Here is a 24,780-nt window from a genome sequence, read left to right on the forward strand (position 1 = left end):
GCACGTGATAGGAATGTAAGACAGTGAAAGGAATTGGAAGGAGGTGTCTTCACAAACAAACTGTGGGCATGATGGAAGAAAAGGCTGGATACAGAGAGATAAAAGAAGCAATGGGGGAACCATCAATTCCATAGAGATTCCACTAATTGACACAGACTGTTACTCACTCAAGACTGTGCTACATCTCTGGATTTAGAGAAAAAGAACAGAGACACAAAGAAAAATGTGTGTGTGTGTGTGTGTGTGTGTGTGTGTGTGTGTAGCATGAATTAGAAGGTGGCTTAGTTATCAGGCTTTTTGCGGAGTCTGTGCCTCTCAAGTACCTCAGCCAGTGGGCAAAGAGAGGGGGAAATGCAACTGGGAAATTGGGATAAAAAGGAGGCTGTGTGTCCCCCAGGGGAATGCCCCATGACCTGTCCCTTTATTCAAACAAAGTAACGGGACTCCTCCATCTCCTTTTTGGACATAAACCTCTGGTGTTTGTGGACCTATTTTCCTGGCAACAGGCAGGAAAAAAAAAAGAGAAGGCAGCAATATTTTGGGCTCTTCTCTTCTTCCTCAAAAGCCCCCCTGCACCAGGATACAGCCGAGCCCATCCACCCCTGCCCATTTCCCATTGCAGCTCCGAGGATCACAGCCCTGTGTCCCAAAAGCCAAGTGGGAACAGGCCTGGAAGTGTAGTGGTGCAGAGGGCTGGAAAAGGGGGATTTTTGGGTTCTGGCTGTGCTGTGATGGCCAGTGCTGGTCTGTTCCAGTGGAGACACGAAGGCCACAAATGCAGTGTGGCACTGAGGAGGGTGCAGGAGGCCACGGCAGGGTGAGGATGCAGCGGGGTGGAGGAGGGCGAGCGAGGATGCAGAAGGGCAGGGAAAGATGCTGCAAAGGACAAGAGGGTGCAGGAGGGATGCAGAAGGGTGCAGGAGGGTGCAGGAGGATGATGTAGGACAGTGCAGGAGGAAGATGCGGGAGGTTCAAGGAGGATGCAGAAGGAGGGATCAGCTCCGGCGGGGCCGTGCCGGGCAGGGCGGGGCAGGAGCGGGAGGGGCCGGGCAGGGCAGCGGGGCGGAGCGGAGCCCGGCCCGGCCCCGCTGGGCGGGGGCAGGGGATGGCCGTGGGGCCGGGGCGGCCCTGCCCTGCCCTGCCCGGCTCTCCGGCGGCTCCGATGGGGCTGCGGGCCTGGCTGCGCTCGCTCGGCTGCTGCGGCTGCTGCGGCGGGGAGGCGGCGGCGCCCGAGAAGGAGCCTCTGCTCAGGTGAGAGCCGGCGGGGGATGCGCCCACCCGGGACGAGCCCTTCGTGTCCCCGCTGTGCCCTGCCCCGCTCCCCGCGCTGTCACCGCGCATCCTTCCCCTGCCCGATCTCCTCCGGCGGGATCCAGCCGCTCCCCGCTCTCTTCCCTGCGTTCCCTCTGGCAGCCGGCGCGATGCCCGCAGGATCCCTGCCCGCCGCATCCCCTCGCTATTTCCCGATCATAGGGACGGGCCAGCGCTTGTCTCTGCACGCTGGGGTTTCAATAGGGGAGCTGAGCGCTGAACAAAAAGAGGGCCCTGCATTCCTAACCTGGGGTCAGGTCCCACTGCCGGCAGATCTGGGGTGTGCAGAGCTGGGGTCACAGAATCCCAGAACGGACCGGGATGGAAGGGGAATTAAAGCTCATCCATTCCCACCCCCTGCCATGGGCAGAGACACCTTCCACCATCCCAGATTGCTTCAAGCCCCGTCCAGCCTGGCCTGGAACACTTCCAGGGATGGGGCATCCATGCCAGCTTCTCTGGGCAACCTGTGCCAGGACTTCAGCCCCCTCACCAGCAAGAATTTCTTCCTAACATCTAAGGTAAATCTCTCCTCGATTAGTTTAGGGCCGCTCCCCGTTGTCCTATCAGTAAAAGTCACTGTCCCCTGTAGGCTTTGAGGTGTCCCTGGAGTCCTCCCGTTTCCGGGTGCCCACCCGCAGCTCCGCAGCCCGGCTCCATCAGGAATGCCGGGAGGAGATGACGATGCCCAGCCGGAGCTGTAGCCAGAGCTGCGTGTTGATCTCTGGGGGCAGATGCCGCTCTGCTTCTTTGTGCACAGAGCGTGAGATTTGGGTGTTGTACCAACACACCCTCCCTGACCCGTGGGGAGCTGAAAGGACGCACAGAGGGTTCGCATGTGGCAGAACATCCCTGTCTTGCGGCTGTCCCTCCTTCCCCGCAGAGGGGTCAGCCCCGGGATGCTCCCGGCGTGTCCTGCATTGTGCCGGGTGTCGGCAGAGCTGGGGACACACGCCTTGGAACGTCCTGGTAAAGCAGGTCCCTAAATAATAAGCGGCTAATCCCGAGCATGGGGCCTCCAGGCCAGGATATTGGCATTAACCTCCCGGGAGCCGGGCACACGTGTGGAGAGGCTCCTTCCACCGAGCCTGGCCCTCACCTGGCACCTCCATCCCATTACTGCTGGCCCTAAGAAGGAAAGCTTCTGTAAATTCGGGCAATTGGAAAGGCACCTGCTCTTCTACACGTGTGCCAGAATAATTAATTTAACAGCCTAATCCTTGCCCCTTCTCGGGGGACTGTGGGTGTTATTTCATCACTATGAAATTGTGATTTTGCAATAGCTCGCTGGCTTTATTTTTGTTTTTACCTCAGTTCTGTTTGAAGTGAATGAATTGCTGAGTTTTAGGTTTGGGAGCTGGTGTTGCAAAGCATCCAGGCTGCTTGGCTGTCTCTTGATTTGTGAAGGTGGGGTCTGGCTCAGATGGTGCGCTCAGGATGAAAATAAACGAAATATTCGGGCTCTAAATGCCAAAATTTAATGTGAGCTGAAAGCCCCCTGGAGCAGAAATCTGTTGATGAAGCATTGGTGCTCACCATTTTCTGGATAAAATCCACAGTGTGAAATGCTCCCTGATCCCACTGAGATTCCTTAACCTGCACATCCACTGCTGTTCACGTGCTTCTTTCCCCCCTCCTGTTTCTTCCTTCGCAATGCTGCTTGGCAGAGCTCTCGGTGCTGGAAAGGGTTTGCTGACCCCTGGGCACTGCCACATGCCTTACAGGATGCTCCCTGCTGTGATTTGGAAATGGGAATGTGCTGTGAGAGAGGGAGTGGCTCAGAAAAGCTCAGGTGTGGCAGTGTTATTGCTAAATACCGGTGTTTTAAGTAATTCAAATGTTCAGCTTACTGGGAAATGCCTGAGTGGGAAGAAGCTGTGGGAGTGAGCTCCTGCTGATGGCACAGCTGGCTCCTGAGAGCTCCCTCCCTGTCTGCTCCACCACTGAAAATCTGGGGGTTGTGCCCCTCCACGCCCTCCAAGTTACCTTTGTTTGCTTGTCTTTAATGAGGGATTATCTTTCCCCTTATTACCTGTTGCTCAGGTTTTCGGTTTGTTGAAAGTCTAATTAACCTTCCTACTGGAATGCTGATGGGAATTAGTTTTTTTTTCTATTTCATCTATGTGCTTGAGCTCCTCTTAGCATCTTTGTATGGCTTGGTGCTATGGCACCCACAGCATTACCTGAAGTTTCTCTGGATGGGTTCCTTGGGAAAGGAATGGGATTTAGGTAGCAAACAAAATAAACAATGGGTTGTTCTGAAAAGAAGTGAGCAGGGATTGCCAGAGGATGGTAAGGCCTAAAATAGTTCTCCACTTGTATTGTTCTGCTCAAGTGGCTGGAGATCTTGATTAAACACTTTATGGGAATCCCCTGCTAAAAGTTCTCTTGGCAGAAGTGTTCCTGTTAAAAAAGTGCACATCCCAATAGCAACATAAAGCCATAAAACAGAGAACTGCCCCAGTGCAGAGAAAAGCTCCCCACCTCCATGGGGACAGCCTTCCCAGAAGATGATGTTCAGCTTTGCTAGGCAAATTAAGTTCATTAGAAGTTCATTGGAAGGCTGAGGACATTTCCATTTCCAAAATGAGATGGGGCTGAATATCTTTTCCATGCCTTGTCTGCAGTTGCACAGCTCAGCACATCCCTGCTGCTCTCAGGTAGGAGCTGCTGGCTGGGGGCACCTGTGGGCATGGCATGGTTTGGTTTGAACCATGGCTTTGCCTGGTCAGGATGTTTGCGAAGGAAAAAAATCTCTGTCTTCCATGTGAGAGATGATGCTCACTTTTAGAATTTCAAAGCATTATTAAACTTTAAGAAAAATACAACAGAAGACTGAATAAAGAGAAAGAGCAGTGCTGGGAGCACAGGATTAAACTGCCATGAGCATACTAGGGGAGGATATATTTCAGTAATATATTTATCTACCAAACTTAACATACACACAGTATTTAATCTTTCATTGTGAGAGCCAAGCATCACAGTACTCATCTCTAACAGCCCCTGCTCCCTGGGGAGCAGCACTGGGAAGGCAGCAGGTGCTGAGCTGCCTGCCCCTCTCTCTCTGCAGTAACAACAACCCCTACGCGTCCTTCGGAGCCACCCTGGCTCGGGATGAGGAGCAGAACCTGTGGAGCACCCCCCACGATGTGACCCACACAGAGGCTGACGATGACCGCGTGCTCTACAACATGATCGTGGTCAGGAACCAGCTGGACAAAGACTCGGAGGTGAGGCTGGCTGGGAAATGGATTTGAAGGGCAAAAAATCCCACAAGGCAGAGCCAGCCCTTGGCCCCACCACGGGCTGTGGGGTGTTCATCACCCCACGGGTTTTGGCAGTGTGTGGTTAATCACAGAATCCCAGAATGGTTTGGGTTGGAAAGGACCTTAAAGCTCATCCAGTCCCACTCCCTGCCATGGGTAGAGACACCTTCCACTAGCCCAGGTTGCTCCAAGTCCCATCCAACCTGGCCTGGGACACTTCCAGGGATGGGGCAGCCATCCCAGCCTCTCTGGGCACCCTGTGCCTGTGCCTCACCACCTTCTCAGGGAGGATGTTTTTCCTAATATTCCATCTAACCCTACTCTGTGTCAGTTTGAAGCCATTCCCCCTTGTCCTGTCACTCCAGGCTCTTGTAAATAGTTTTGCCCCATCTTTCCTATAGGATTGCTTTCAGATACTGGAAAGCTGCAATTAGGTCACCCTGGAGTCCTCTTCCCCTTTCTCATGGCAGAGCTGCTCCATCCCTCTGATCCCCTTGGTGGGTTCCTCTGGACTGACACCAGCAGGTCAATGCCCTTCCTTCACTTAAGCTGCTGTGGAGACCCCAAAATCCCCCACTGTGGTTCATGTAGGCACCAGGTCTTCCCGCCTGTTCCCTCACCCTCCAGATTTTATCCTACACCTGGTGTGGATGTCTCTCACCTCGGGAAGCTTGGGGGTATCTCCAGACCTGATCCAGGAGGGGCTGCCCTGAGGTGTGCTGTGTTTCTGTCCACCATGATATCCTTGGGTTCATCTCCCTCTGTTGTGGGAATCTCTGTGTTCTCCTTGGCTTGGATACTTCCAGTGCTCCCCCATGGCATTATCCCATTGAGCATAAATTCCCTCCCTCTTTTCTCCCCTCACTCCCCATCCCCTTCAGGAATTTATATTTCAGCCCAAACCAAAGGTTCTGTGCTTTGCATGGAGGAGTGAGGGAACACAGCAGCTGACACTTAGAAACCAAGGAAGTCAGGAGTCAGTAATGGGCTGCCTACGTGCAGAGGTGTGGGAAAAGACACAAGGTGGGCTTGAGGTGGAGGCTTCTCAGGGAAGGAAACTGAGAAGAGGAATGGAAGGGACAGAGAAAGGAAAATAAAGTGGCAGGGAGTGGGAAGAACATGAGGAAGATGCTTTACAGTGGATAGAAGCATTTGTTTCTCATGTATCAGGAGCAGGGAGATTCCAGGGAGGTTTCCAGGCGCTCATGGCAGCTGCAACCTGCTTGGGAATGATGCCCTGCAAGCACCACAACCCACGGACATGTGCTGGGAGCACTGGGGCCCAGCCCCACTTCCTCCCTTCCCAGGCTGCTCTTTTAGCTCCACATTTCCTCTGTTTGTCCTTTCCATGGCCAGGCTGACGTGTGCACAGCCCTGGCAGCGCCCAGAGCTCTGCTGCCACTCCAGGGACATGTCAAGTTAAATCCTTCTCCAGTGGGATGCAGGGCAATTATTGGGAAGCAGGGAGCTGGCACGGCTCTTGGTGGGAAGGGAAAAATCATGGCTGTTACATAAAGGCTGTTTTGCAGCCCTGATTTCCTTTGCTAAGGCACTTCAGTGCAAAGGAGATTGCAGTGGCCTGATTAGGAGCAGGCTGTAGCAAACAGTGACACATTTTTTCCCTCTCTGATTGCTTTCATGACTCCAGAACGTTTTCAGGAAAGCCTGGAGGCTTCTTGTTTAACTTCAACGTGATCCTGCTCCATCCAAGAGTCTGCAGGAGTGTTAACTGTTTTGCTTGTGATAGTCTCTGTAAACCAAATCCAGCTCAGCTTTACAAGGAGCCTTAAACTACAGATAAATCAAAATTACAAGCTCTAATTAGCTAAAAGTGGCCATGGAATCCTTGCATACAGTCGGCCAGAATCCCCATTTAATGGGGTTGTCTTTTGGGGAGTTTGATTTAATCATAGCATTACAATGGATGGTTTTGTAACAACATTTTCATGGTGTCATGTGACTTTTACAGTTCTAACTGGAGATCTCTTCCCTCCCCACTGCTGCTCTCTCTACCTAGAGTTGCTTGTCTGAGAGAAGCCAGGGAGCTTCATCCATCCCAAAGTGGCTGAAAGAAGCAAGGACAGCTCCATTCAGGGGGCTGCACAGCAGTGTTGTGTCTCACCCTTGTTCAGGGGGCAGGTTCAGTTATGGCTGAGCAGGAAAGTGCTCCTGCCCCTGCATGTCCTAAACCAGTGTGCCTGCCTGTCCTAAATCCTGCCCTTTCTCCTGCCTTCAGGGTGTCTGTAGGGTTTTTAATGTGCCTGCCAGTAAAAAGGAAAGCCCAAAACTCACAGAGCTTCCTCTCAACAGCAAGGTAGCATCACACATTCTGCTTTTCCATGCAGTGCAATCAATAAAAATCCTGAGGAGCACATCAGGACAACAGTGAGGAAAGTTTTGAGGAAAGCCAAGGCACTGTACTTTTCTTTGAGTGTGGCCCCCAGTTCTGTGGGATTGGCAGCAGCTCTGCTGTCCCCTCTTACAGCAGGGAAACTGAGGCACCCCAGGGAAGCCCAGCAGGCTGCTGCAGTTTCCAGCTGCAGCTCTTGCTGGGTGGCAGGACAGGGAGGGGCTTGGACAGCAAAGCCAACAACATTCCTGCACTTGGCCCCTGGTGCCAAAATCTCTCCTTACTCCAGCAAGCATTTTAAAACTAGGCCAGATTGCAGTGCCTTTCCCTCTAATGAGACTTCAGCTCAGAGAGAGAGGAAAAAAAAGTCTAATTGCAGAACAACACTGAGCTGCAAAAGCCATCATGTACTTTGGGGGCTGCCCTGCTCCCAAAATCCCCAGGGTGAGCCTGTGGATACTGCAGGCCAGAGGACGGAGGAACAGTTTCCTTGTGTGGTACACAAGTGTTACAAAACCATAGGTCCTTTTCTTCCTGTGGTTAAAACTGACTGAAAGGAGAACTTCCTGCATTTCTGCTCCTTCATTTGACAAATTCTCACTGTGTGCTTTGCCACTCCCCACCTGTATCTCAGGGATCCCAAGAGCAGGTTGCTTTCCATCCTGTGTTCTGTATCTGTTTGGCACCATCTTGGCAGTGCTGGTGCCCTCCCCTGGGCTCAGTTCTTTGCCCCCACCATGGGGCAGGACCCACACCTGATCCATGTGGAGCTGTGTCTTCCTCCTGTTCCTGCTGGCAGCTCTGCTCTGGGAAATTTGGCATCTCCAGCCCAAACTGCTTAGCTTGCACAGAGAAAGCAGGAAAGCCATTGCTGAGGTGCTGGTCAAACAGATGCAGCTTTTGAAGGCTCTGATCATGTTTCAAATATGGGGAAAATGGGAGGTTTTCCCTACTCTGACTCTGCAGCATCATTGAGCTGTTGTAGGGTAAAATAAATCTGAGAAATGAGCAGCAAGGCTGCACTGGGGCTGTTGCTGGGCACAGAGTCCCCTCCATGAGGTCCACTCTGGGGTGGCCCTGGTTTCTCTGCTGGGGTGTGTGGAGTTACCCAGCCTTGGCAGGAACTGTGCACCAATCCTGGCTTCAGAGAAGGAGCCAGGGCTAGGACAGCTGTGCCACAGCTCTGGGAACAGAAACTAAAGGTGGCATTTTCACGGTGACTGAGGAAAACCCCTGTTCTCATGGCTTGCTGTAAATGCAGTGTTTCTCTCTCCTCTTGGCTTATTCCTGAGGGAAAGGTGGGATCATAAACCCCCTAGCAAAGGCAATTCCTCAGCCTGCATCCCAGCCAGGGTCCTGGCTAGCAGACCCACACTGGCATGATCCCCCTGAAAAGCCCATTAATGAGTTGGCAAGGTCTATTTTTCTTTCTCTTCCTGCTCTCCTACAGGATAATTCTTTTCTAAACAGGTTACAGAAGAGGTCAGAATTGTGACCAGCTGTTACTGGGGCATAGAGAGGTGGATGGGATTTATCCAGGGCTGGGGAACCCAGACCTGACCCTCTTAATGTCTGCATGCCTCTCTTAAACTGAATCCAATTTAAGCTTATTCTGAGATGTTGGTCTACAGTTTATATTTGTTCAGCTACTTCCAGTGGAGCCAGAGCAGGAGCATCCCTGGTACCTGCCTGGGCTGATATTTTACAGTCTTTCCCTGATAATTCTGTTTTGACCTCATTTCTAAAATAACTCTTGAACAGAACAGTGACCTCAATTGCTTTTAAGAGAATAAAGGCAATGGATTTGGTAGAGGATTGTTCTGGCAACGTGAAGAAAGCTCCCTAGTAATTAGGAAACGTTCATATGATCAGGGATGAGAAGCTGGACAGTGTTGCCTGTTCTCTTGGCACATTTTTTTCCCAGAGCTCTGAGTTATGTACCAGCCTGGCTTATTCCATGTCATTTGGCATTTGCAGATTTGGTGTTTCACACTGGAGAGTCTGGGGAGTTTTTCCAGGTAAATTTTTGAAGGGCTGAGCATGTAGAGAAGGGAGGCAGTGGGCTTTCCCTGCTGCTCCTGGGAGATTCTTGACTCACTCAGGGTTTTCTCAAGCCCCCACTGATATCTGTTGTAGGTTTAAAGGGCAAAACTGGTTGCAAGAAACAGTGCAGGGAACTGCAACCTGATCTGGTTTCCTGTGGTTAACTCAGATTTTTGGCAGAAGAGTCTATTTCTTAAAGGATTTCTTTTGAGTGTGTGGCTGGGATGTCCCAGAGGCACCACACGTTTGGTTCGGTCTTCCCCTGTGCCAGAAACTTCCTCCCTGCCCCAAGAATTCCATCTGGCTTCCCCAGAAGGCTGAGGGACAGGGTTTGGTGGGGAGGGACAGGGTTTGGTGGGGCTGAGCAGCCCCGTGATGCTGCCTGGCCCCTCCAAACACTCCCTGGTGACTCACGGGATGTGCAATGGGAATTTCCTCCCCAAAGCTTCTGATGTTGCCCTTGCCTGTGCAGGGGCAGGGCAAGCTTTGCCCTTCCTCTGCTGTGTAACTCGAGGGAGAGGCTTTTTAGGATAATTCTGGGTGGAAAGATGCTTTTGATTTTATTCCCTCATTAAAGGCACTCAGAGAGCAGCCTGTGGCAGGTCAGATGTCTCTGCTGCAAGGAATTGCCTGGGAAAATCCAGTGGTTTCTGAGCCTGATGGAGAGCAGGGCACGAGTCCCTTTGAGAGCTAGCCCATATCATCCTGATAATCTCTCTTAGTTCCTCTTCAATGGCTGGGAGCATCCTCCTCCCAGCTTTCTGCAGAAATATAAACACATTCAACTCCATGCTCAGGCAAAAGAAATCCTGCCAAAATTACCAAAATCATTCCTTTGCACACTCCCCAAATTCCCCATCAACAGGACACTGTCAGAGCTCCCCTGGGACTGAATATTCACCATATTTACTTCCATAACACAGCTCAGACACTGTCATGTACAAGAAAGCCATAACCTAGATTCCCTTAAAACAAAAATAGACAAGGGAAAACACACTGCTGCTAATCCAGAGAAAATCAGGAGCAGCTTCCCTGCATGCTAAGCACTGCTCACTGTTCTTAGTGAGGAGTCTGGCTCCTACCACAGGGTAAATCCCCACAGCCCTCAAAGCTGCTGCTAGGTGCCAGGAAGCCACATTTTGTGGAGAGGAGCATCTTTCCCAGTGCCCCAGCTCCCTAATTCCCAGCGTGAAGCACGCCTGGGATCACAGTGGCTGTCTGGGTGGATTGTCTGCACTAAAAGCCTTGTTTATCCCTGTGGGAGGGCAGAGGTTCCCCCCAGTGCAGCTATTCCCCAGCAGCATGCCCAGACTGGCTCCCTCTCCTTTCTGCCTGTGCCAGGGGGTCACGAGAGGGCCCGGGTGTTTCCAAGGAGCCGCTGCCAGCAGGGACCAAGGCATCACGCAGTTTTCCAGCCTCTTTCTACCAACCCTCAAGTTTTCAATAAACTTCCCACAAAGCTTGAACAATAAGCCCCCTCTTTTCTTTTCCACCCAGAGGAGCTCAGTTCCCAGCTCTGAGCTGTGTCATGGCAGAGGAGAGTCTTGGCCCTGCCTCATTCCTCTGGTGGAGGGCTGTCCTGGTGCCTTGTGCTGCAGCCAGGTGCTCTCCTGTGCAAACAGCAAAGCTGGTCTCAAGTGCCACTTCAGGAGAGAGGGAAATGTGCCTCTGGAAGGGGATTTTGTTTTGTGGGAGTGAGTGGCTGTGGCAGAGCTGGTTCCCCTGCTCTCCTGACCTGAAGTCACCGCTGACTTAACCCCGCCGGCAGCTTTTTCCAAAGTGTAATCTCCCAGGGCTTCCTGCAGCTAGTGCTGATCAGCAGGGAAACAGGCTTGGCTTTGAACCTCTGTCAGCCACGTTCAGGGGAAAAAACACTCAGGAATTATCTTTATGGAATCAAGTCAGCACTTGGACCAAGTAGCAGAAAACAGTGGGATTTCTAACACACAGCTGACCTCTTTGGTTGTTGTTGTTTTTCTGCTCTGAACCCAGCATGGCCTTTAGGAAAATCTCAGGGTGACAGCACAGGTTAACACCTGTTTATTCTTCAGGAGCCCATCTAGGTAATCCCTTGCTGAGAAATGAGATTAATTAAGGTTGTTACTGGAAGGAAGTTATCAGGTGATGTTGTGACCCTGCAGTTGGGCTGCTTCTAAAAATGCAACCTTGCAGTGTGTGCATTGATTAAACTCAGCTAGGAAGAGCTGGGAAAAGTGCTCCTGGCTTTCTTGCAGAACACATGATTTCCACAGCAATGCATGTTTATGGAATCATTTAGGTTGGAATATTGAGTCCAGCCATTAACCCAGCACTGCCAAGCCCACCATGAAACTTGTGTGGTTGTGTTTAAATGTGCTGGTGTACCTTTAATAAACACCCCCAAACCTTTCCTCTTGCCCGGTGTCCCTTTATCCAGCTCTGGAGGTGGAGCTGCAGTGCAGGGATTTCAGCTGTGCATTAACTGCAGCACCTGGCAGCCACTAAGGGTTGTCATGTCAGATGACTCCAGTTCCATGTGCACCTCTTTTAAAAGAGGGTACCCTGATCTTTAAAAAAAGTCTGGTTTTCATGTTTTCTAGTACTTTTGAACACCTGCCTACTCCAGTTCATGCCAAACAGGGCTCCATGTCTGACTGAGGAGCAATTGTCAGCAGCACCTGAGCTAAATTCTGTAATTCCAGGCAACAGAGAAGACACAGAAATGCTCAGCCAAGTGTCAAGCTAAATATTCTGTGTTGCTCAGTGTAATTTCTAACAAGGGCAAAGCAGCCTGGTGATTGAATTTCACACCCAGCACCTCACAGCTCAGTGCCTACACCAGCTCTGCACCTCTGGCTCCCTTCCTCAAAGCTGAAATTCCTTGAAAAGCAGCAGATCCCAGTGGCTGAGTGTCTCTCATCCCTTTGCTTTGCAGGAGTGGCAGAAGCTCAACTATGACATTTACACTCTACGGCAGACCCGGAAAGAAGTGAGGAGCAGGTGGAAACACATTTTGGAGGATTTAGGTAAGCTGGAGGCCAAAGGGATGTGATTCCAGTGGTACTGAATGTGAGATCCCACCGTGGCTGAGGGTGGGAACAGCTCCATAAAATCCAGCTGGGGAGGAGGGAAGTGAAGGGAGGTTGTTGAGCAATGCCCTGAGGTGTCCCCATGTGGTATCTGAGGCTCCCCAGGGCCCAGGGGAGGGGACAGGGACACCGTGTCTGCAGGCACGTCAGGAACTTCTGAGCCATGATCACCTTCCAAGCCCATAATAACAAGCACAGTCATCCATTTCAAGCTTCCTCGTGGAAACCTTGCAGTGGGAGTTCAGCCTGGGTTTTTCTAAACAAGATAAGCAGGAAGGAATGAATATTCCTTTCAGATGGAAGCACAGATACATCTATTTTGTTTTCTTAGCCAATGGCAGCTGATCAGAGCTAAGCCACTCACCTTGTTTGCTCCCAAGTGGATTTGAAATGTTCTTTCACCAAGTGGAATTGCTGCCCAGAACCCCTCCTACTGCTGTTTCCAGGAGGTGGGGGTGGGTGTGACAGGGTTTTCCCAATTGCCTGGCACACAGCATGTGACACTGGGGATGTGCCAGCACATCAGCTGGGTGACTTCCATCATGCTCTGGAGGTGGCTGGTGAGAGGAGGATGAGTGAATCTATTTTAGGATACCCTCAATGGGAGCCAGAGATGGGTATCTCAGCCACTCCTGCCCTACCTGCTATTCTGGCATTTGGGTGGGAGGAACATCATAAATCCATAGCCAGGTGTCAACCCTGATCTCCACCCAGGTGCTCACACAGCCTGTGCAGGCCAAGCTTGGGAGGGATCACCTGGCATCCTTCCATCTCTCACTTCAGGCTGACAAAGGCTCTCCCACATCCCTCTCACGTCCACAATGGCTGTGGAAAGGCTGGGGAAGTTCAAGGCCAAGGATCATTTGGCCTTAATGAAGCTGAATGAGCAAGCAGATGTGAAATCTGCTATCTTCTGTTACCTAGGCCTCTGCTTTAATCATAAACCCACCACTCTTAACCCATAACTGTTTTTATGTGAGGTGCATCGCCACCAGCCCCCTGGAGCTGAACAAAGAGTCAAAGGTAGCCATTTAAGGACCCCTGCATTCACTCTCCTCTGCCTTTCCTTCCCTGGATACCCTTCCTGTAATCGATGCTGACTGCTGCAGGAGCAATTAGTGTGGTGTTCATCACTGCCACAGGTTTTATCCCTGTTATTCAGGGAGCCCCACCAGCCCTGAAAGCTCTGGTAGCACCAGGAACATGGAGGAGCTGAATCAGCATCCTGGGTTGTGCATGTTCACATGTTCACACACCTTTTTTCAGGAAAACCAGCAACGAACTCACTGTGACTACTTTTGTGATTTATTTCCCCACCAGCAAGTTTATACCTGTCCCACAGCCTGCCTGAGGGAGTGCTGGTTTGTTTTAGGAAGTAGGGATGCAGCTTCCCAGGGTGGAGGGGGCATAAGAAACCTTCCAAAAGCCTGAAGGGCTCAGAGATGACCCTGCTTTTTCTTAAGCTGCTATCTAACAAAAAATTCTGCCATACTACTGATTGTCACATTTAAAAACCCGAAGTTCACAAAGTTCATGTTTGATTTGTTTCTGTAACATCTCTCTCACAGGTTTCCAAAAGGAAGCAGATTCCCTCTTGTCAGTGACCAAACTCAGCATCATCAGTGACTCTCAGAACATGAGCAAAGCCCGGGACATCTTGTTAAAGCTCTCGGAAGAGACCAACATCTTCCCGACCAGCTGGGAGCTTTCTGAGCGCTACCTGTTCGTGGTGGTGAGTACTCCAAGCATCCCCCAGCATCCAGCTCTGCAGGGAGCTCACACCAGGGGGACAGAGCAGGTGAGCCAGAGGATGCCCAGATACATGGTGGCATCTGGGGTGATCCCTCGGATGTTGCACTTGGAGCTTGGCTGTTCGGTTTCCTCGGAAATGCCGGTGCTGCAGCACCATGAATTCCACACCCTTCGCAAGGTGGGGAAAGAGGAGCTCTAATCTCACCAGAGAGGGGCTGTGGAGGAAGGGCCCTGGGCAGGGATGTGCCTGGAACACCCCCCAGTGACCACAGCCCCCCTTGTTTGGCAGGACCGGCTCATCGCCCTGGACGCTGCGGACGAGTTTTTCCGGATGGCCAGCGCGGTGTATCCCAAGCGGCCCGGCGGGGACAGGCCGGACGAGGGCCCCAGGCCCCTGCAGAGTGTCCTGGCTGCAGTGCCCTGAGGGATGGATGTATCTCTCCAGCGTGAGGCTCTGCAGGCAGGCTGCTGTGCCCGGGGCCAGCACAGAGTGCCCTCCTTGTTTCCCTGTGGAGAAGCGGGCGGGCAGCGAGCTGTGCCCAGCAGAGCGCACGGAACGGCGGGCGCTGGCCCCGAGGAGCTCCCAGGCATGGGGGAGTGAGAGCTGCCCTGGAGTAGCCCTGGTGGGCCACCACTGGCCAGTAGTGAATGCAGTAGGCACGGGGAGGAGCTGCCTTGCAAGGAATTGCTGCCAGGAGCCGCAAAGGTTCAGGTGCCTCTGGTTCCAAGGGCTGCGAGAAATCCACCTTTCCGCTTTCCTTTCTGTCCCCTCCCTAGAGCCTGCCAGCCTGGAGGAAAAGCACCTCTGTCATCTACAACTCTGTGACTGGTCCTCTTCCTCACCCCAGCCCTCCAGGCAGGTCCCAGGGAATCTGGGAAAGAGGCAGGAGCTGTGCCAGGACAGGATTTAGTTCCAGGCAGCAAAGCCTTGGAGCAGCGTCACAGTTGGGTGCTCCATCCCCAGCCATTAGTGGTTGAGGGATGTTTTTGTCAGGGGTGCTCAGCTTGACATCTTAAAAGAAGATGGAGTTTAGGAAGGTGCCAAGTTCAGAGCTGCTGAGAATTTGGCTCCTGGAACATTGGTTGCCCAGCATCTCGTTCTATTTTGAAAAGTTTTGGTCTTAATTGCCTAAAAAAAGACTCCACCACAAAGCTGCACATACTGGCAATATAAAAATCCTCATTACCAGCAGGGATGGTACATCCTTTTTATCCTGGGGTTTTGACTGATAATAAGCAATAATTTTTAAAACATTGGATTTGATAATTTAAAAACAAGTTCTTCGCTGATAAACACACATGCTGCTAATTGGCCAGTTGAAAATGCTGGTTACACAGGGCCTCCCAAAGTAGCAAACCAGAGCTTTTATTTGTTTTTACCTACAGCATTTGAAAAAAAATATATTTATGAGCTGTTTTTGTTTGTCAGTCTTCCTGGGAAACATTTTTGTCAACTCAGAACAGCAGTGAAAGCTGAGTTTAATAAAGAAAACATTACAAAACCAGCCTTTCTTATTCTCTGTGTGAACCTATTCAGGTAACAATATTTATGTTGACTGCTGATAGCAAAAGGGTTGGGATATTTGTAGAACCTCTGCAGCTTGTTCTCCACTCACTTTAAATTTCCTGTTGACTTATGGGAGTTACATTTGCCAACCTAAGACCAAAGTCTTTGTAGGACATGATGGGGATCACACTTAATTTCAGTGGGATTTGGCATTAGGTACCCATTTCCTACGGATTTATTTTTTTCTAGCAGGAGTTCAGCTGCCCTTTGGAAAACCTCCCGTGTTTTTACAGAAAATAAACCTTGCTGTGTGACAAATCCAGGTTTGATTGAACAAATTGTTGCAGAACAGAGAGCTCCATGTTCTGTGTGCCAAGGTGCCTCACACTACCCTTGGCACGTTGTCCTTTACAGTGCTACCTGTTATTTAAAATCACCTGATGAGTTTGCAAACCTCAGAGGCAAGAAGAGAAATCCTTTGAGCTGTGCTGCTTTTTTTGGAGCACAGTGTTCAGCAGAGCCATTGCAGAGCCCTCCCTGTCCCAGCTGTCAAACGGGTTCTGATGTCACCAAAACATTTTGTTGTAATAATAGGGGGACAATAATCAGTATCTCTGAGTGAGTTTAGCTGCTGAAATAAAGCCCCGTGTGGCCAAAGGCTGAGTTTCTGAGTGCAGCCACAAGGAGGAGCAGGAATTTGCAGGAGAGTTGGTTTCTACACTCAGGGAGGAGTAACCAGGCTCAGGACTTGTGTTCATGGACTGATCCCAACAGGAACAGAAAAAAGCCTGTCAGTCCCAGCAATCAGATAAAACTGGCCATGGGGTGTCCTGAAAATACTGCAGAACAGCCTTTGGTGAAGTAGAAGGATGCAGAGCTTTGGGAAATCTGCAACTTGAAAAATGCTGGAAACCAGCAGGAGTTGTTTCCATACAGATCCAAGTCAAGTTGGTCACTCTGTCCACCAGACATTTCCATGTAGGAAATGTACTTTCATGCACGTGGGATAGGAGACCAATAAACCATATTTCAATTAGCAGAATGCAGAGAGTAATCTGCCTGTGCTAAATTCCATGGAAAATATCAGGAAGATGCATGACTCCTGGAATTCCTGCCCTGACAGAGTGATTCCCTTCTTCACTAGAAGCAATTTGGGATCTGCTGCACCACCCAGGCCTCCAGCTGCCATTCAGATGGGTTTGAACCCCTCACTTGATATTTGGGGACACAACTTGGGCATCCTGCATGTCCCAGGTGCCACTGGGGAGCCAAACCCCAGGTGAGTTTTCCCCTGTGCTTGGCACTGGTGAGGCCACACCTTGAATGCTGTGTCCAGTTCTGTCCCCTCAGTTTAGGAAGGACCTTGAGACACTTGAGCACGTCCAGAGGAGGCAACGAGGCTGGGGAGGGGCTTGGGACACAAACCCTGTGAGGAATGGCTGAGGGAGCTGGGGTTGTTCAGCCTGGAGAAGGAGACTCAGGGGTGACCACTCTCTACAGCTCCCTGAAAGGTGCCTGTGCTCAGGTGGGGGTGGGCTCTTCTCCAGGCAGCACTGACAGAACCAGAGGACACAAGCTGCACAAGGGAAATATAGGTTGGATATTAGGAAAAAGTTTTTCACAGAAAGAATAATAAAGTAGTGGAATTGTCTGCCTGGGGAGGTGGTGGAGTCACCATCCCTGGATATGTTTTAAAAAAGACTGGATGTGGCACTCAGTGCATGGTTTAGTTGAAGTGTTAGGGCATGGAATGGGCTGGATGATCTTGGATGATCAAACCTGGTAATTCTGTGATCCTGTGAACCCTGCCCATGCCCAGGGAATGTTCCAGCAGCCGCCTGGGAAGCTGCGGCTGTAGGAGAGCCCAGCGAACACCAGATGCCACTGTTCCCTCAGCAAGGGAAAAATACTGCTTACAATGCAGGGGAAATATCCCCAAGACTTTCTTGCATGCATCGAGTCTCCCAAGGCTGCAGGAACCAGCTTTCTGTTAGAGATTGGGGCTCAGACATTCCATAATGACTCTGGAGATGGTGCTGAGCCCATCTCTCTTCCAGGGCTGGGGGCAGGGACTCTGCTCCTGCCTGGAAGTGCACTTGGCCTGAGGCTGGCTTCTGCAGGGATTAGCATGTGCACTAAGAACATTTATTTTTCTAAGGAGAGGGTGATTTTGGTATCCCTCCCTTCAATGAGGAAAGGAAAAGTACCAAGAATTCTTTAAAATTAGTGATGTGAGAGGGTTTTAAAGTACATCTGGGTTCACTTGGCTTTCAGATACTACCCTCCCTTCAACTTGACATTGCATTTAGGTAATATTTCATCAGAAAAGACAGAAAGAAAAAAAGGGCCTTTTTCTTCCTTGTTTTTTTTTTTTTTTTTTCCCCATTTATAAGCCATGGTTATGCTTCACTTGGATTTCTTTTCCTAGAACCACAGGATGGTTTGGTTTAGGAGAGACCTTGAAGATGTTCCACCTCCTGCCATGGAGAGGGACACCTTCCACTATCCCAGGTTGCTCCAAGTCCTGTCCAACCTGGCCTGGAACTCTTGCAGGGATGGGGCAGCCACAGCTTCTCTGTGCTGGGCAAAATATTTTAATATTTTTGGGTCATGGCAAGCAGCACTGGAGAGTTCCCTTCCTCCAAATTAAAGCTAGGAAATAAGCATAGTGCAATCAATAGGAAAAAAAAAATTACAGACCATGGTTATTGTGCATATGGACATGTGGTTTCTTCTTTGTATTCCAAGTTTTCCTAGCACACACATCCTGAATTCGGCAGGATGAGCAAAAGAAAACCCCAAAGCGTGGTGGGAATTCAGCTGTGAGATGTAAGACAGGCAGAAGGTGGCAGTGCAGGTGTTTGGTAAAGGAACAGCAGCAGGCAAAGGAAATGGGATGCAGTGGCCTGGAAGGAGTCTGGCTCATCCATTTTACTTGTTAGGGATGTAAATCACAGCCTAAGTTCTGATAAATAATGGGAATGGACACGGGAAAGAAAACTGTCATCTTTTAAATTTCAGCTGTAGGAAAAATTACCATTTCAAACTGCTCAGTTTCAATCATTTCTAACGTTAGAAATTCCAGCACTTCCACACTCTTCCTGGAGGGAGGGCATGTACTTTTCTGGTCTAATGAGGATCAGTGAAGTTGAGTGAGTGGCCACAAAGAAGCTCTCCAGAAGCATTCCTTTGAACACAAGCAACCATTTTTTGTGTGGGGAGTCCTTGTTAAGCAAGTTATGGAGTATCAAAACCATTTTTTTTTGCTTTACAACTCGCAGACCTTGTGGACACATCCATGGGGAAGCTGTCCTTGCACAGGGGAGACCATGGAGAAATCTCTTAATAAAGGCCCTAAGAAAAGACTGACAGAGCAAAAAGCTTGGCAGTTTTGCCTGTCTTGTTTGATGTGATGAATGTGCCACTCTCTCTGTAAATCTGGTCCTTACTCTTAGGGAGAACAGAGTTTTTTCAGCCTGATAATAAATTTAAGTGAATCTTTGTTGGACTTGGATTAGGGAAGGGAGGCACCATGGAGGCTGTGGGTGCCCTTCTTAGGATTTCAGCAGCATTAGAACAAAGAGATTTAGGCAGCCCAAGATATATAGATACAGATAGAGATATATAGTTATGTAGATTATATATATATATATATAAAATATATATATATAAAATAGATATATCAACATAGATATCAACATAGATATAGATATATAGATTAGATACAGATACAGATACATAGAGATGTAGATGTAGATATATAGATATGTATAGATATATAGATGTAGATATAGGTGTATATAGATGATACAGATATAGATGATAAAGATGATATAGATAAAGATACATAGATATAGATACATAAATATAGATACATATATATAGATATAAAGTTATAGATAGATACAGATATATAGATAGATATAGAAATAGATATAGAGATATAGAAAGGGATAGAGATACAGATACAGATGTGGATGTAGATATAGATATATAGATAAGCTATACAGATATATAGGTGTAAATACAGATGTAGATATAGATGATATAGATTAGATATAGATACAGATAAAGATACAGATAAATATAGAGCTACAGATATGCATATAGATATAGATAAGATATATATAGATATAGAGATGTAAATATAGATGTAGAAGACAGATATAGATATAGATATAGATATAGATATAGATATAGATATAGATATTGATATTGATATTGATATTGATATTGATATAGATATTGATAGATATAGATATAGATATAGCCACATGTCTGGATGGGACTTGGAGCAACCTGGGCTAGCAGGAGGTGTCCCTGCCCATGGAATGAGGGGAGCTTGGAGGCCCCTTCCAGCCCAAAGCATTCTGTGATCTCACAGCAAAGGCAAGAGGGCAGCAAGCGGAGACCCAGAGGCCCAGGCAGTGCCCAAGGGGAGGGCAGAGCATTTATTTGCTGTGTGCAGAGGGTACAGCACTGGTGCCAGATTCTATGCAGCAGCAGCAGGATGAAATGTGTTTGTGCATGCCCGAATAACCACCAGCAAAACCCCTGCCCGAGGAGAGTCAGCAGCACGTCAGAAAGAACTGAGATTTATGAAAGGATGTGTTACCAAAAGTTTATCCTTCCCAGAGTGGCAGCTTTATATCTGTTAAACTGCTGGGATTCTTTCCACTGGCTTGAGCTGGGTTTGAGTCAGACTTTGGAGACACAAACACCAGAGCAAGTCCAGACACCACTGGAGTCATAAACAAACCTCCTGCCAGCTGCCCATCTACTCTTCTTCTGCATCAAAGTCACGAAAATAACAAATATGGTTCCTGAGAAGGATTTTTTTACCTTGATGAGAGGATCTACTTCCCTAAAAATGAAAATAAAGCCCAAAACATTTCTCATAGCCAAGGGAGCACAAGGAAAATTCAGGTTGGAGAAGACCTCAGGAGGTTCTCTCAGCCAACCTCCTCCTTGCTTGAAATCATCTTCTCTCCCCTTTTGAAAATAGCATGAGCAACTTGTATGGAGAACATTGTTGGCATACAGAGTGTCTCATCTCTTCAAAGTAGTGCTGGTTGGTACAAAGAGAACAAATTTCTTCTTTGTTTGAATTAAAAGAAATAGAAGATCTGAAACCCCTCTGGAGGGCAGGTTTGGATTGGATTAATCCCTCCATGTGAAACCCTGCTTTGATACCTGTAACTCAAGTGACCATGGGTAGCTTTAAATGTGCATTTTCCCATTGCTCCTCAGGTGAAGGAGCTGGAGGGAGGAGTGATGGGAGCCTGGAGCCACCCAGGACAATTCAGGCAGCCTGGGACATGGCCAGAGGGGTGATGTGTCAGCAGGGAGCCAGCAGCACCCTCAGGGTCAGCAGTTCCTGTGAGCCTTTTTGGGAGGGAGGAAGGGATAGGTGATATCTCAGTGATTGGGAGCTGGCCTAGGATCTGGAAATTCAGCTGCCCTTCCCAGACATGCCCCACCTGCCTCTGCCCCTCAGGTCACCCAAAAGCAGCATGGGGAGGTGGTGCACCATAGAACTGGTGGCAAAACGGTGTGCTGGAGGTATTGTCAAGGTCTTGATATTTCTGCATCTGTCTTCAAGTAAAGCTTTGTATCTCTAAAATGTTCTCAATGCTATTATCCAAAAGACTCTGCTATAATACTTTCAAGATGTTTTGCTTCAATTTTGACTTTTTTTTTTTTTAAATAATGCTCTCCAGCTTTTTAATATAAGCCAAATCAAGCATTGTTTCTATCCAGAAAATAAAGTTTCAAATTTAGATCACAGCAGTGTTGAATGTGTTAGATTATTTCTAAATTCAGGGGAATACCTATTCCCCCAAATAGTTTCAACTCTGATAAATCAGAATTTCCAGACAGAACACCAGTTAGTTTAGTTTTAAGTCCTAACCGTGCCCAGTAATTAATTCTTTTTGTGATCTGCTTGGGGATGCACTAACACAGTGTGCTGCACAGCTGTCAGGAACATCCCAATTATTTTTTGAGGGAAAATTACATTTCAAAACAAAAGGGAAGGGCATCTTTTAATCATTTTGACTATGTTTAAATGAGATCACCAAGAGAGACTATAGCTCTGCATAGACATGTGCAGGCATGCCTAGGAATTTGGCTTGCCTGCAGTTTCTCTGTCCCAATTAAAGGCAGATGCAGCCTTTTGCTTCCATGGACATTTATGAACTGGCAGATGTGCTAACAGGGAGAGAGCTCACACACAGCAATGGTCCTGATCTAATCACACACATTCTTACAGTGCTGTTTGGCTCCAACTTGCCCAACTGCACAAATATTTTCAGTTTTCTTTCCTACCTCCTTGGACAAGATGCAGTGCAGGAATCATCCAGGTCTGGGTAATCAGGCACTTTGCAGTTTATGTCTCGTCTCCCCAGTCTGTGGCTAAAGAGGGGAATTTCAGGATGGGCAAAGATGCTTAGGCTCCAATTCTGCTTTGCAGATGAGAAGGAGCTTCCCTGGAATACCTGATGGGATGGGAGCAGGGACAGCAGGAGACAGCGAGACCTGATCATGTCCCTGGTGTCACTCAGAAGCCCAGTTTGACCCAGACACACATCAGAGGTCACTGCCAGCTCCTCTCAGCAGGATTTACTCCTTGAGCAGCAGCAGTGCACAGAAAGCTCCATTTCCAGAGGCAAAGCCTTGGCTCATGCATCCAGGCTCCCTGGGTGTGAGCCAGCACAAACCCCTGCAGGCAGACCTGGCACACAGGCAGGATGTCTCGAGGTAAGCTCAGTGCACTTTTGTTCCTGTGCTCACAAATACCCCTTGCTAATGCTAAATTCTCTAGGAGTTACATATCATCCAGGGTTTCAAGAAGTGTCACAGCAACTTCACACCATGCAGAGCACATGCAGGACCTGAGGGCTCTTTGCCATCCTCCCCAGCCCTTATTTCTCTTACCAATGACAATTTACATCACCTTTTTTCAGATTCTTTCCTTACCTTTATTATTCTTAATAATTATTCTTACTAATTATTATTCTTTATGATTATTCTTATGATTCTTTTCATTGTTACGTTTATCTTTACGTGTTTTTTACCTTTGAGCCTTCCCTTCCCTTCCCCACCTCTCTATTACCTATTGCAATATTGTAAATCTGCATGGTTTAAAAGCTGATGAGGTGGTAGGGGCTGAGTGGGAGCAGGACCTCCTGAGGTCAGCCCTTACCAGGCTTTTCCTCTATTTAGGAAAAGATGTAACCATGGAACTATGTGAGGTGACAGACAGCAAACCTCCAGCTCTGCTGTGAAATATGTGGCACAGACGTAAGCACCAGCCTGTGACTGTCTCCCACCCACCACCCTGCACAGGAGAACTTGCTGGAGACAGCAAAACTCTTCCCTTTTTTAATGATTCATGCAAATACAGCCACTGACTTCAGGGGAGAGAGCTCCAGGCTTGAATGTGGGGGGACTGGCAGTCACTGTGCAGTTTCTAGATAAAAATAAACACATTTCTCAACCCTGAAGAAGGATCATCCACAAGAGGTGAGTGGCTCACTCCACCCAGTTTTTCATTCCTGTTTTTGCAGCTTCTTTAGGAGATGCTATTCTCTATTTTTCCATTTCTTTTAGATTAGAGACCAGTTGAACTTGGTGAACTAGCACTGGATAAAAAGGCAGGGGAAGATGAACAAGGAGAGGGATGGCCGTGATCCTGAAGTCCAGAGCATTTCGACATTGGGTTTTCCCTTCCTAAACTAAAACTTGGAAAACCAGCACTGCAGGGTAATCCCTCCAAACACACAAAAGGCCATAATTAGCCCATCTGATCTTACAGCCTTGCACAAAAGGGGTTTTACGTGCAGGGAGGATAATTGTGGGTAAGGAAGAGGTCAGTGTGGATGATGGGACTAAGCTGTAACCACACCCAATTGAGGCACTTTATCTTCTTGCTTTAAGTGCACCAAACACCTTCCTGGTTCAGCCCACATGCCCCAGGCCAACAGAGCACCATCACTCATGGCAATGCACCCTTGAGATGTTTGTGCAGCTTCAGAGGTGGGTGGGCAGCAGCAGGTGTAGGGATGCCCAAACCTCCACGTGCTAGAGCTCCCAGGCTGCCATCCCATCCAGCTCCTTCCTGTGCTGCACTGAAGATGGATATTGCTTGTCATGGTGTGGTGTTTTTTGTACCACTTAATTACTGGTTTGTTTGAAGTTTCTTCTGTATTCACACAGAGCCAGGATTAAAAAACACATGAAGGAAATGGATTTTTTTGTTTGGGTTTGGTTGTTTACTAAATCTTATCTAAAGTACAGAGAGTCCTGCAACACTTCCAGCCACCAGCTAGAAACAAACAAAATGGAGTGAGAGCCTAGCTCGTTACAAGGTCTCTTAAAGCTAAACAGTTCAATAGAGAATTAACACCTGTATTATTTATACTTTTGACCCAATAACCAACCCCTGTGACCTGCAGTGCAGCCCTGTCCAACCAGAAACTACTACCTGAAATAATGGAGAAGAAGGAAGATGAGCACTGAAAGAGATACTACCTAAAATCCTCCACCTTGTCCCATACCTATTACTATATTACAAAAACCTCAAATTTAAAACCCTTCACCATGGGAAATCCCCCCCTTCTATTTAACAGTAATTTCACGATTATAAGCCGCACCATTTTGACTAAAATTTTGGTCCGAACCCAAAGTGCGGCTTGTAATCAGGTGCGGCTTATATATGGACAAAGAACGAAAAGCTGCTGTTTTAGTTTGGAGGACAGGTGTCTGCTGAGAAAGGCAGGAGCTTCTCTTTGAAATGGAGAATGCAAACCCCCTCTCTCCAAATTATTATAATTTTGAAATCAAGGGGCTTTCAGGCAAAAATATGGGAATTAGGAATAACAGTTCTTTTCTAGGGAAATTAAAATAGAAATACAGTACTACAAAGAAACAAACTCCAAACCCTGACACAGTCAGAGTACAACCTGACACCGTCAGGCAGGGTGTTGGTAGCAGTCCCATTAAATGGTGATTGCAGTCCCCTTGCAGTGACAGATGTGGCTCAGTTGGAGCAGTGCTCCTGTACAAGGTGCAGTTTCCCTCTGGAGGTCCAGTGGTGATGTGGAGAAATCCGGTTTTCCTCTGGAGTCCAGTGGAGAAAGGGGCTCCCTTAGTGTCCCAAAACCTCTGTTTTTATCTTGGTAAGAAATGTTGGGCTCTTCCCCCTGGCTGGAGCAACTTCCAATGGGATGCAGTAATTTTATCAGTCACGCAGTGGGACTCAATGGCCATGAGCAGAAAATGACTGGCTGGAGGAAGGATGGGGTGTGAAAAGATAAAGAACAATGCCTTGCCTGGTTTCTATGGATGGCCCATTAGCAAATTATCTGCCATTGAGATAAGGATCACGGTCCCCACCCTCAACAGATGGTGATAGAACAGATACCTTTTATCACACTCTGTATTGTAACATGCGGCTTATAATCAGGTGCGGCTTATATATGG

The 24,780-nt window shown here is 48.6% G+C and overlaps 1 protein-coding gene across 1 annotated transcript; it reads left to right on the forward strand.

Moving 5' to 3' along the window:
- The first annotated feature begins 1,162 nt into the window (after positions 1-1,162).
- MREG (melanoregulin) lies at positions 1,163-15,615 on the forward strand. The gene is made up of 5 exons (XM_033065320.1): positions 1,163-1,251; positions 4,382-4,541; positions 11,885-11,975; positions 13,607-13,770; positions 14,080-15,615. Exons 1-5 carry the CDS (start codon positions 1,163-1,165, stop codon positions 14,212-14,214), a joined length of 639 nt encoding a protein of 212 aa, XP_032921211.1. The 3' UTR covers positions 14,215-15,615.
- Positions 15,616-24,780: the final 9,165 nt, after the last annotated feature.

The sequence above is a fragment of the Catharus ustulatus genome, chromosome 7 (genome assembly GCF_009819885.2).
Source record: "Catharus ustulatus isolate bCatUst1 chromosome 7, bCatUst1.pri.v2, whole genome shotgun sequence".
Taxonomy (NCBI): Eukaryota; Metazoa; Chordata; class Aves; order Passeriformes; family Turdidae; genus Catharus; species Catharus ustulatus.